The sequence below is a fragment of the Haliaeetus leucocephalus genome, unplaced genomic scaffold (genome assembly GCF_000737465.1).
Source record: "Haliaeetus leucocephalus isolate CR32 unplaced genomic scaffold, Haliaeetus_leucocephalus-4.0 Scaffold646, whole genome shotgun sequence".
Lineage (NCBI taxonomy): Eukaryota > Metazoa > Chordata > Aves > Accipitriformes > Accipitridae > Haliaeetus > Haliaeetus leucocephalus.
Genome location: NW_010973082.1, coordinates 3653687 through 3667060, shown reverse-complemented (window position 1 = coordinate 3667060; position 13374 = coordinate 3653687). Strand labels below are relative to the sequence as shown.

At 37.8% G+C, this 13374-nt stretch overlaps 1 protein-coding gene across 2 annotated transcripts in view; it reads right to left on the bottom strand.

Moving 5' to 3' along the window:
- The window catches only part of SMURF2 (SMAD specific E3 ubiquitin protein ligase 2), a 58711-nt gene that overhangs the window by 12808 nt on the left and 32529 nt on the right, over nt 1–13374 (bottom strand). The window contains exons 4-10 of one of the 2 annotated variants that reach the window (XM_010578619.1): nt 12104–12237; nt 10845–10910; nt 6919–7003; nt 5519–5602; nt 3954–4156; nt 3696–3780; nt 786–944 (exon numbers count right to left, since the gene is read on the bottom strand). In XM_010578619.1, the coding sequence (XP_010576921.1) occupies nt 786–944; nt 3696–3780; nt 3954–4156; nt 5519–5602; nt 6919–7003; nt 10845–10910; nt 12104–12237 (816 nt within the window). Of the gene's footprint in view, nt 1–785; nt 945–3695; nt 3781–3953; nt 4157–5518; nt 5603–6918; nt 7004–8390; nt 8473–10844; nt 10911–12103; nt 12238–13374 lie in introns of those variants that run through there. The other variant, XM_010578620.1, reaches the window with a different exon arrangement.

Here is a 13374-nt window from a genome sequence, read left to right as displayed (position 1 = left end):
AAAGGGGGGGGGGGGGGGGGGGGGGGGAAATTTGTTTGCTTTTTGGTTTCCATTTTTAGTAGAAAATCCCCCAGTGTGAAATAACTGCCTAGGGAATTAAAAAAAAAGAAGCTAGAATTCTTTTGAGTTTCCCCTTCTCTTTTTAAAAGTGCTATATGAAAATGTGATAAGGCAGAAAAAATACAGTTCCTATTTTATTTTATTCTTTTTGTAAAAAATCTGAGTTAAATTATTGGTGTCTTATTTTGAGAACATCTCAACTAGTCTTACTCTAAAACTGAAGGTAGGTGTTGAATTATTTCTCCTTTATTCCAGGAGAATAGTTGGACACATATGCACCCTCGCCTAACTCATCAGTATTTCACACCGCTGGCTATTGAATGCAACGTTATGTTTGAAAACAAATTCTCCGTAACTGAAAGTAGTACGAAGTATAAAGAAAAGGAAAGAAAGCGTCTCTCTTGCTGTTAGAAAAAATTCTACGGGCCAATCTTTTCCACCGGATAGCACTTGCTGCCCCAACTACTGCCCCCAACTCTTGGCATCACAATAGCCACATTCCTGCCTAAATACTGCTAGAGATTTTTTTTTTTTCCCCCAGAACAATCAAACCTGTCTTCTTTGCTATGTAACAGAGTAACTTGGTAGTGTGTTAAAGAACACTGCTACTATACTTTAAAAACTACTGAATGGCAGAACACATCTTGATATAAAATCTAGCACCCCTCAAGAGTCACTTTCTTTCCTCTATTACACTCAACATGTGCTGGAGACTTTAGACTTACTTTAAGACTAAATGCAAGTTAGCAGATAGCCGTGGATCTGTAAACTGCGTTGTCCTGTTGTTATGGTCAACAAAATAAACTCTGCCTGTTGCTGTATTTCGGATCTCCCATCCAGGAGGCAGTGGACCAAGCTCTTCACAATTGATGTTGCTAAGATCCCTGTGAAAACAAATATAAAATGAAAAATACCTCAGCATTTGGCCTCTGAGCCAAACAAGCGTAAATGTAACAGAACAATTCCATGAAGTCTGAGAAAATGTATTGTTTCAGAAACTTGATCTGTTCAGCTGGAATCTCTACTCCCAAGGTGCAAGCCCACCAAAGAAAAAACACACACCCCAGAACACATGCTGCGGGGAAAAAAATTTCTTATCAAATAACTTTCATTTTTACAAAGTAACTTCAAATGTCACATTAATACAGGCTTAAAACAAAAATAAAGACCATTGCCATATTTGCCAAAATGGAATTGCAGTTCTACAGCAATTCTGACAGAAAGCATTTTTAAAACAACATTAGTCATGTAAGGAACTCTGAATCACACTTTAAAAACTCCTACAAAACAAAACTATATTTCTGAAGAGTTATACTTTCCATGAAGAATTACACATGGGATATGTGTGTATAGCACAGGTGGTTTTGCCCTAAAACCCCAAGTGCTAATGGGAAGCAAAAAACTCTCTTAACAAAATATTTCAAATAAAATACTATATGAACAATGACTCAGCTCTGCCCTGACCAATTGAGAGATAGCTTAATGGGTTCTCAAGAAAATTCTGCTGAAATGAGGAAGATGCGGATTCATTCCAGAGGTTCACTGAAAACAAATACTAGTCTTCAAAAATGTACACTTACTGATTTTTCATGTATGTAATTCACACCTCAGATACACCTTTAAAAAGAGCTGCACTTGACAGTGTGAGGTAAGTCTTCAGATCTCCCAGTATCATGTGAGTTGAGGCGAGGAAAGAGCCGAGGGACAGAATGGCTAAAAAGATGCCGTCTGCAGGGACTCAAAAGGCTGAGAAGCCACTAATGGAAATACAAGGCTCTGGGATTGAACTTCTGCTGATATTACCCATATACACACTGCTGCTGAACTGTAAGGCTTATTTTTCTTTACTAAATGACTGTGGCATATTAGCATAAAAATACAATATTCCTTAGAAATGACAAACTCTATCATCATGCAAACAGCCAAATTTTGTTCTCAGAGACACTCATGCAGTTTCTGCTGCCACACCTAAGAGCAGTGCTAACTTAGATTTCATACAGAACTATTACATCGCAAACTTAATAAGTTCTTAATATAATTTTTTTAGAGAAGTCTAGTTTCTAGTTTTTTATAATACGCAAGTCACAGACTTCCTAATGCACAACTACCAGCTGCATCGCACCCTCAAGTCTGCAGATAACACATCAAAGCAAAGCATATTCTTGTAACACAAAAGCAGTAATAAAAACAAAAGAATCATTCGAAAATACAATGAAGTTACAGCCATGAGGTGCTTTATCCTTCCTGGGATATGCATTTCCATGGGAACGAACACCAGCAGCAACTGACAAAGTTGCTACAGTTCTCATAAATGCCAACACTGGCTGCTAATTTCAAATCACACACACTATTTTACAACACCATCCACAGACTTTAGGAGGTAATCATTTTCAACAGGATTTCTTGGGTTTTTTTTAAAGAACAATCAGATGCTAACAATAATTTCTGTTATCATTCCTTCCTTTCAAACACATCAGAAATAATCACGTGTACAATCGTGTACACAGGTGTATTGTGTAAATAAGGACACTAAACTAAAAGGACACTTCGGATTTATTTTCTCTTAAGTGTTGAGATAGCTGCAACAGAAATAGTGGTTTGAGTATTTTCATCACAGGTCAGTCTCTCTCAGCTTCTCTACCCGTTTGCCCCTCTCCCCCATATTTTTTCCCATTACATGCTGCTAATGAGATGCTTGAAAGCATGTATGATTGGTCTAGGAATATCCATGTTAGAGGATTATTTAAAAAATAATTAATTTCTGCTCTGTAACAGGAAACCTGCTGTAAAAAAGTCTGTGCATTTTTAGATGCTTGCTACCATACTCAAATGTAAAAAAACCTCCCTTTTTTTCTTCCTTTTTTTAAAAAAAAACAGCATCCTGGCACTTCAAGCATAACTCGCCATTTCAGCTCCTAGGCTTTCTATGACCCGGTGCCTCCAATCAGTTTCTTCAAAATGTACCAAGTTTCCCATTCCTTGAGTAAATTACGTTTGGTAGTCTGACCATAGGACAATTAATTCTCACAGACAAGTAAATTTAAGCTAATTCAATTATGAGACTGTAGTTCACTGCAAACAGTGTGTCTAAACATACAAAGGTCATCCACTAGATTTTCCAGGTTCTCCCCTTCGTCTGCTCCTCCACCAAAAATGATCACATTTGTCTAGCCTATTTGTCACCAAGTTTGTTCTTCATAAATATATGCTGCCAATTTCTCAGGTCTTGTTAAATTCGAAAGCCTGAATTAAAAACCAAAACCAACCCAGTTTTTACGGAAGTATCTCAATAAACCTAAATTTTTGCAAGTGCTCAGATCCTACTTTTTGTTTCGTTATTTTGCAAAGTATTAAAACCTGGACTTGGCTATAATTCACATGCAAGATCTATAACCAGTTAACTATACCTGTTTTGAAAACAGCACTGTAATTTATTTCTTGATTTTCTATCCTTGCATTAAAATAACAACTTGAAGAACTGAGGAAGAGAGACTAATTTACTTTGATGAATGACTTGTTAAAACGATATATTAGGGGCCAAGAGTCAGAAATATAATAGTAGAGAAAACTCTGAGGAGAGTACTGCTTAAACTATTTTGATTTGACACCTTAAGGATACTTCCACCATTTCTTACCTAGGTACTCTTGGATCATGCCACGTGCTAACACCAGTCTGAGTATGCAGAAAATAGACCTGACCTTGCTGAGTCGTCCTTTGCTCTGTGAAATCAAAATAAATTAATACCTATAAGAACAAAAAATACAATACAAAAATTCACAGACTGATTTCCCCAAACTAAGGAACCAAAAGGATCTTACATATGAGGAGAAGACACAACCCATTTTCCCAGTTTCTTGGGAGGCCTACAATTAAAAAATTTTAATTTTCATACCATATCCTTCAGGTAAATCAGGAGGAGTGTGCAAGTGTGTCCTGCTCATGTAATTTCTGTGCCTCTGTGACCTGACTCTCCTCTCCGCCAGGCGGGGATCTGACGACTGCCCACAGGTCGCACCGTTCGTTCCTGTAATTGGAGTGTTCTCGTCCACAAAACAGCTCAGCGGTCTGCCTGGACTGGAGTATTCAGATGCTGGCCTGTGGGGAAAAAGGTGAAAATCGCATTGCTGACTGGACACGGGACTACACAACACACTTTATGGAAGCTTCATCTGAGGGCTCTCAGGAAATCTTTGTGGACGGCAGAACTGAGCAGTTGACTTGTCGAGCAGGATACCTCGATGACAGGCAGAAAGCTTCTATTTGCTCCCACTGGTTCATCCCAGCGTAATTAGTAAACCTCCTCACCTATATTAGGGTCTGACCTGACACTTCGTATATGATGCTGCTGGATCAAGATCATATCAAATGATCACATGAGCACTTCCCACCTTAAAAAAAACAGAGTGCAGAGAGTAAAATATTTTTTTTTTTTTTTTTTTTTTTTTTAAATGAGCAGCATACTGCCCAGACTTTCTCGCTTTGCCTTCATAGGGCTGAGGAAGTGAGCAGGCCTTGTTATTCCTTCTAATTTTTAAGGAAGGTAATTATACGAGGATGGTGAAAAAGGGCTAAGCAAGATAAAAAACAGTTGTTCTTGAGAGCTTGACTGCAAGAGGAAACATCGAATTACGTGGTTTCATATCTCAATGCTGCTTTCCAAAGGATTTAAAATGGGTTAAAGGGGGCTTGATAAGGACACAGGAAATCACAAAACAAACTATATATTTTGCATCTGTTTTTCTACCGTAAATGTGTCTAAAGCTTAGAATAGGTGTTTTAACATACCAGGAAAAATACAGATAGGTAAATTAAAAAGCTGTTCAGTACCTTCATTCACTTGAAAACTGCAAATATATATCAGAGCTGGCAGCGTTAACAGTACAGATTATTTTAATTCAAATATATCCATACAGAGACTGGAATAATATTTATTGAGGATGGAAGAGACAGTCCGCAGGCACAGACGGTCTGCAGAAAAGTCTGAAAAATATGCAATGACACTGTCTACAATTCTGGTAACAGCAAAACTGTTTGAGGAACAGCTTCGCAACACACATCTATGGTTATTAGAAAAGGTGATCGTCATGATTTCAAAACATGCTCTGTAACAATCAGCTTTAAAAGTTCTGGATTACATGGTCATAGCATGTACATAAACAATGTCTGTCAGCTATTCATGTTCTCTTTTCTTCATCCCTTACGATGTCTGCACATTGTAATGTCTGTATTTATAGAGTTCTACCATAGCAGCTCTACAAGAAAACAAAGTGATTCTTCCGGGTTAAATATTAGGCAGACTGAAGAAGTAGGATGTTAGAGAAGAAAAGCATACAGCGTTTCTGGAGTGACTAGGAGGAATGCCGAATATCCACTAGGGCCATTTAGAATCGCTTGTGCTCGGTGCTCCTGGTCAGCAAGCAAACCTCATCATATGCAGTCTCCTAAATAACTTCTTACCGTGTTGGTCGCTCCCACTGAGTTGTTCGTGTAATATGATTTAAATATTGGATCCTTCCAGAAGCAGTCCTCCGCTCCTCCCACCTAGAATTCAGACATTGAGAGATAAGGCCATGAGTGGTATTTCCAGGAAACCAGGGCACAAAATGTTTCCAACATAAATTCCAACTCAGGAAGACTTACACTATTATGAATCATGTTAGCTGAACAAGGTAACAGGAAACAACTGAAAGTTCAACTCAGAATTGATTTTACATATTCTTCCCTTGGAACTAGGCATATCATTCACAGTATCACACCTTCATGTTCGATAACTATTTGAATTCTAGTTAAACTCCAAACAGCCATATAAAGAAACTTCTTGAAAACATCATGTTTAATAATGCATTTAATTTCTTTTGACCACTGATTCTAATAACTGCTTTCATAGTATCTTCACGTACTACTTGCTTTCATTAAAAAGTCACCTTTGAATAACATGACTTTTTAATTATTAATACTTTTGCACTCCAAAATACACGAGGCTATACAGCTAGCTTTGCAGTTACACAATTAAGTAAGCAATATTTATACAAGGAACATTTTGAAGTGAAAATTTAAAAGCATTTTTCAAAAAAGTTTTTTGACTTCTCCAGACTACAAATTAACAAAAGAATGCTGTTTAGGACTTAGATGATAATTTACGTTTCAAAATTCATCATCTGAAAAATCAGTTTCTCCTGTCTTTACCTGCCAAGAATCACATTCAGAAGGTCTGTGTTTGCTCTGAAAAAGTTGATGACAGCACCAGAACCTAAAACAGAGCATTTTTCTGTATTCGCAAAACTGGTTTAGGTGTTAATGATGTCATTAACTCTCACAGGGACAAATCAAAATCCTAAACCCAGCCTTTGGCAGGTAAATACAGCAAGAACTCAGGCTCCATTACCTTTTCCAATCATGTTTTCTTCACTATGATTTACATGGAAGAAAAAGTGATCCATTTTTTTAGTAGTGTATACCTCTGCACAGCGCTGTAGAAGGCAGCCAGGCCTGTGTGTTCACTACCTTGCTACAAAACTACTATATGGATGAAGTCAGTTTGCTGGCTGTGAGTTAACATTATATTAGTTTATCAGTTCTATAATTTGAAAGACATATGTCTTCTTAGACAAGTATATTTTTAATGCATTTACTCATATATGCCACCTCCCGTTTTCCAAGAAGAGACAAGACAAGGGTCAAACTCTTAACTGCTCTGTGTATCCTAGCTGACTTATCTCCTGTTCTAAATTCAAAACTGTGGAACTCTAAGTGCGAGAATAAAAATAAATTAACCTATTTGAACACTGACTTCCATTACTGCAAAAGTCTGTGGTATGAGCTGTATTTGTATTTACGTCACAGTGATGCCGGCTTACCCATCTGGTAAATCATTATCAAATAACCGACTGCAATCCACAACTTGTCCTCCTGTGCCTATTCGGTCTCTGGACTGAAGACTTACTATTAAGATAATAAAAGAATTATTAAAGATACGACATCTGCATGCAAATCAGTTATATTTGAAAGAGAAATGGTACAACTTGGAGTACTAAGCTGAACCACGTTCTGGATATTTTTTCCTTCCCACAAATCAGAGTTACACAGAAACAGTGTACATTTTCACACATGTAATTATCTACGTCTTACTTCAAAGAAGTTAGCTTAAAGAATATGAATGCAAGTTAAGGCAGAAAAAGAAGTTAACTGAAGCTGTCATTAACTTTTCTCAGTACGAGATGGACGGACTGTGACACTCGTCTGGCGGCAGCAGGGTGACTAACCTCACGCATGGCTGGGACAGCAAACAGGACAGTGCTAGTGCCACACTTGCATGGCTAACTGGAGAACTGCTAATAGAAAGAGCTGAAGAAAGAAATTCCTGTATGATTTTGCCCCTTCTTATGTATTTTGTGTGCACTTGGGATTCACACACATGTACACACACGCACACACACAAAACCAGGCAAAATTTAACTGCTAGAAGCACTATGCGTTTGGTTTATTGGCTACTTTCAAACACCAGTGGTAAGAAGTCAAATGCAGCTCTCACACAAAGCAGCACTCAGCACCCTGAGAAGCCCCTAGTGCCCTCAGCAAAACTGTGTTACTTTTTTTTTTTTAATTTTTTTATTTTTTTACATGTTTCATTGTAATGGATATTTATGCCTGAAGCTTTTGTACTACAATTATGAAACCAAAAATTTTTTAGGCAGCTTTTGTTCCCGGTATCATAATTTGCAAATGTCCAACCTGATAATTTATGACACTTGTGTTCCTGTGGGGTTGGGGTTTTTTTTGATGTTTTGTTTTGTGTTTAACAATAAAATGATTGCTTAAAAAGCTAAATAAGTGCTGTGGCACATATTTCTTGAGGTGGCACTACTGTACCTCTGGACAACAGTCTTCAAGTCCTATTTATGTATGCAGTGAAGTAAACTTACAGACCTTAACCTAGACACAACCAAACTTTTGTCAAGATCACAAAGTTAAAAAAGATGTAGTAGTACTGGCAGTTTTTGCCAGAGAATCCAAATCTTCAACAACAACAACAACATGTTTTGAAGCTTAGGAACTGGGGCCTTCAACAGACTAACTCAGGGAGCCCTGCAGTATCTGCTTGCTTTATTCCTAATCAATACTGACTCCTAGTCTTCCACAAACACTAATGTTACAAAGCAACTTCTTAGAGGAAAAGACACCTTAAATTTAATTTCAACCAAAACAAAATCTTAGATAATATATTTATTCTGCAACGAATTCACACATTACAAGTTCACATTGCTGCATGTAGGCAAGGTTTGGCAAGCAATACACACAGACAAAAATGAAACTAAACAAAGGCAATTACCTCCTCTTTGCCTATGTGAGGACCAAAATTTGTGCACGGCTTCATTTTGTAATGAGTAAGGACTCATTTTTTCTGCACCGCCACATCAGAAATAAAATGGTGGCACAGAAGAGAGCTGCAAGATTAAGACACAGTTCAGGTGCCCTTTGCATCCACTACTCACAAGTGTCCCCTTTTCTTCCCCCCTTTGAAGACAACCCCCGATATTTAAGATAAAGATCCCCTTGCTCCCTGTCCCAAATTATAAAGGCATACCCACTGTGTACTTGATTTGTAAGGTTATCACCTGCTGAAGGTATCAATTACATTTTAATATTGTTTTCCAATCTTGCATAGCCTCTTAATTTAAGCCAGTTTATCATTAAAAGGACTGACAGTATATTTATAAATTCTGTCTTCTTACTTTAAATCAAGATTTCTCCACCATGTAACTACTGCAGTGGAATCATCTAGTTGTACTTAGGCTCATTCACCCATTCAACAAAATTGCATTACTGAAGAAAGATTAAAATATAAGGAGATTAATAACGACAATTTAAATACAAAAAGACAGAAGTCTCTGGAATCTTACCAAGGATGCATTAAATTAAAACACAGCCATGACTGAGGAAACATGACCTTTCTGATGATAACTGCAGAAAGCAGAACATACAGATTTGTTCTCAGCCTCCTCTGTAACCTGACAAGCTGTGTTTTTTCTAGGTTCAATGCACGATCCAGCAGCTCCTGCTAATTACAGAGAGCCCCAGCAGCATGCCAAAAGAGCTAATGCTGCTTTGGCTATACCACTTTCCATGATCACATCAGGTTAAGCCAAGTGGTCAGTCTAGTTTATGCCCACACTGCTGACTAGTTATCTCTGACAACTAGTTATCTCTGAAGTGTATTTGCCATGTCCACACTGCATGGTATTTGTCCCAGGCTTCCCATCTGGCATCCCAACAGCCTTGAGACCTTTCTTGGTCTCACCTTTGGGTGTTGGGTTTTTTTTTTTTCTTGTTTAATTAACACTAGCATTCTAAGTCATGATGACAAGGATGCATGTTGCATACTCTGGAGGGCAGCATGAGAGCACGTCATGGTGCGAGGGTACAGTCCCTGCTAGTGTCATGCCTGAAGGACTGCTGTGGGCAGAGATGATCTCTGCTGCTCTGAGCAGACCCTGAACAAGCTCTCCCATCAGCTGAGCTTAAGTCTCCTCTTAAAAGAAACCCCACAAACAAAATCGCATGCATACAGCATGGATGATCAAGGAACAAGTATACTGGAGCAAAACCAAAAACCAAACCAAGCTGGCAGCATAACGCACCCTAGAGAAACAACCTCTACTCTTCTGTGCAAGCTCACATGGAAAATTTAATATTCAAGAATGGTCTGAAGTGTCAGCAATGCACTTACAATTCCACATTTCAACCATCATTTGACTCTCCTGTGCCACCTCACTCTTATCTTAATACTGTGCAAACACTTGCAGATCAGATGCTAGACAGATGGTTAAAGCAACATAAAGAGGTAAAGTCACAGCTATTATTCAACAGAGCACTTTGAAGAAAGCAAACAAATGCACTGAAGCCCTTATTTGCTGACTGATATTTCAATAGTTTTCCCTGGCTGAAAAAACAAGAACGCTGTTTCGATATTATTTGAACTAGGACTTGAACATAAAACTGAGCATGCAAATTCACTTTTCTTTCCCCCCGTCCAAATATTCTCATTAACATCTTGCCATAAAAATAAAGACCTCCTGATCGTGGCCAACTTTTTTTTGACTTCTTAAGTGACCTACTAGAAATGCTGCCTTCTGAAAGAACTTAAAATGCACCAAAAAGAGAGTGTTTATGAAGTTGGTTGTGGATACTTGTTTTTCAATTTGCCAGCTTCTTTTTAATTCCTAAGTTATTTAAGGTTTATGAGTTAGCAGAATGACAAAGCACAGTTACTGAGATTGGTGACAGACTTGTTAATAACCCGTGAAAACACAAATTGAATTGAGCAAGTCATCCCAGACAGCAATTCACTCCTGTTGCAGCAAGATGTTTTATCCTTTCGCAAAACCTACAGGAAGCACAGCTTTGCTGGAACTCTCAATGGCCAAGAAATTTGTAGTCAGTTTTTCACAGGGAGTTCAGGCCCTAACTGTCACTAATCTTTGGAGTGAAATTAACAACTTAAAAACTTTCTAAATGAATTTGTATTATCTATGGTCTTATCTGTCCCAACACTTAAAATAATATTTGGAGGGTTTTGTTTTGGGGTTTTTGGGGTAGTTTTGTTTTGTTGTTTGTTTTTAATTCTCTACATACACAATTCTAGCTTGAGGTCCAAATGGCTCTGGCACTAGACAATGAATTTGGGAAAAAAAAAAATCAGTACAGAAAACTGACATCTAGGAAGGGTATTTCTATAGCTACTACAAAGCTCCAAGAGAACTAAAAGAACAAAACCCTTACTTACCTACTATCTGTCCTCTAACAGTATCATTGTCATTTGGCCCAAGCTTGCACAAATCCAATCTCTGATCTACAAAACAAGGACACAAAGCATTAAGTCATACAATATTTTGCTGCCTTTGAAAGCCACACTGAAGTACCATCAGAACAAATTCAGCCTAGTGTAAGATAGATAAGACTTCAAAAGATTGGGGAAGGGAAGCAAAACTAAAAATCTTCAGCCAAGACTTCTTTTTTTGTAATTTTAAATCAGAAAACAAGACTAGAGTGCTTTTGCTTTAACATTTTTCCTACTTCACAAAGCTCTTTTGATGAATAGGAAATAACATTATCCTAGATTGGATGTCCAAAGTGATTGTAAGAAGTATTTTGAACTCTCTTCCCTTGTGAAGACCAGCCACTGTCATCACATGCTTCCAGTTCAACACTCACATTACTACAGCACTGAGCTAACCTGCTCCGTCAGTTCACATGTTCCTCACTAAATAGGTAGAACTTCATAAACTGAGCAAAGCACAATGCACTGAAGCACCGATCTAGTGATAAATATTTAAAAATGAGAACTTTAGTTATGCCTTTATCACCAAGGAACCTTTATTGAAGGCAAAATCACAGCGCTTCTCTACCAAAATGTCACATTTATTTATTTATTTATTAATTATCTGTATAGCCAAGCACTACTTTTCCATCACAGTGTGCCAAATTTTGTTCAAAAGTAAATGGCATCCATTAGGATAGTGAGAAAACAGCATCTTACATGTTAATTAACTTCTGAAAAAGTAAATACAAAGTGCTTGAAGCACTTAATATCTTACGACAAAATTTACTAATTAATTTTGAAGGCCCATTCATTTTGAAACTACAAATTTGGCTTCAGGATAGATTTACCCTTTTGTTTACCCCTTAAGACTTGCATTTTTAAAGGTAATAAAAAGATAACTCGAATGTAATTAGAATCTGTCTTCCTTTGGAATTCCAACACAGTAAGCTCAGTCTTGACAATCCACAACCAGACTGTGGCACTAAAGTTACCACTGTCTATGGTAACGGGGCAAAGGAGTTGAAAAGCCAAAGGTAAGTTACATTCTCTAACCTACTCGAGCTATCCTCAGCCACAAAACACTGTTACAAACTACCAAAACAATTGGAATATACAAGCTTTATAAAAAAAAAACAAAAACGCAATTAAGTGTCACTCTTCAAAAGTCTGTGCACGAAAGTTTGGTCTGAAAGAGAAGAAACTCTAGTCTTTAGCTAACTTACAACCAGTGTCTTTAAGGCGGTTGATTGCATTTGAAAGAAGTCTCACACAACCCAGAAAGCCGGCTCCCTGCTTTTTATGAATTTTCTTGTGATTCCACACACTGATTGTTATTGAATCCGACTTCCCAATATATCTGAAAAATGTGGAAAAACAGTATTGTGAATGGCACTTACTGAATACTTTGAAGATGCTCCAAAAATCACCTTGGGGAAAAAAAAGATTATCAACCATTACGTTAAAAATTTAACACATACCGTATTGGCAAGAGAGAGTAAGTCATCTTCAGATAAAGTGTACACATTATACTTTAATGAAAGCATGTCTTATGAAGGACTTTACTTGAATACAAACTAATCTAAAATCCTGATTCTGGACAAAGGCATTCATGTAAATCCAGTCTACCAAAATCAGTTTAAAACAGTAACATGACCAGGCTGCGGGCTGGCCCGGTGACCGCGTCTCTTTGAGCGGCTACAAACATGCTTAGATTCATGCCTATGCTCAGCCTAACCAAAAAGAATGGCAATGCTTGTGGCAGCATGTGTTTGTGAGCAGCGCTAGCAGGCAGAGCGGTTCAAATGCCAGGACAGAAACTATCAGTTTAGCATCCTTTTGCAGCACTTCATCTGCCGCTGCTTTTCAGGCTACTCTTCCAACCACTGGCAATGCAAGTCACCCTCATTTAGAGCTCTTCTGAAAATATAAGGAAAATATAAGGCAAACCTAGTTACACATCTGCAGTTAACAGATCTTAGGGAAGCTAATTTACTATTAAGAAAGCTTCAGAAAGTCCCTGTTTATAACATACATTACATGTTACGAATATGACCCATTACAAACAGATCATACAGTATTTTAGCTGAGATGTGCCACGTTCCCCTCCTGCCCCCTGCTCACACGTGGACTGCCTCCTTGCAGCATTACCATGGAAATGGTTTGCAAAACCTAGATCTGCATTTCACTGACTTGGGGAAACATGGACACTGTAGGCTATTCTGGTTTTGTTTTTTTGTTTGAAGCTTTGTTCTTCAGAAGCAATTACTTTGTGAGCTAGTTTTTCTTTCCAAAACTTTAGGAGGACAATTTCAAAACGCCTAAGACAAATCAGCTATTGCCAATACTGAATTATTATAGTTATTTCAAGTTGAAGAAAATGAATTTGTAACTATGGCTTAGATCCCAAGAACTGCTTGTAGTTCTCCCTTCCCAGACCACAAATTCTGGCCTTCTGCAATTTAGTTCCAAGTGCTTTTTTGTTTGTTTTTGAAGG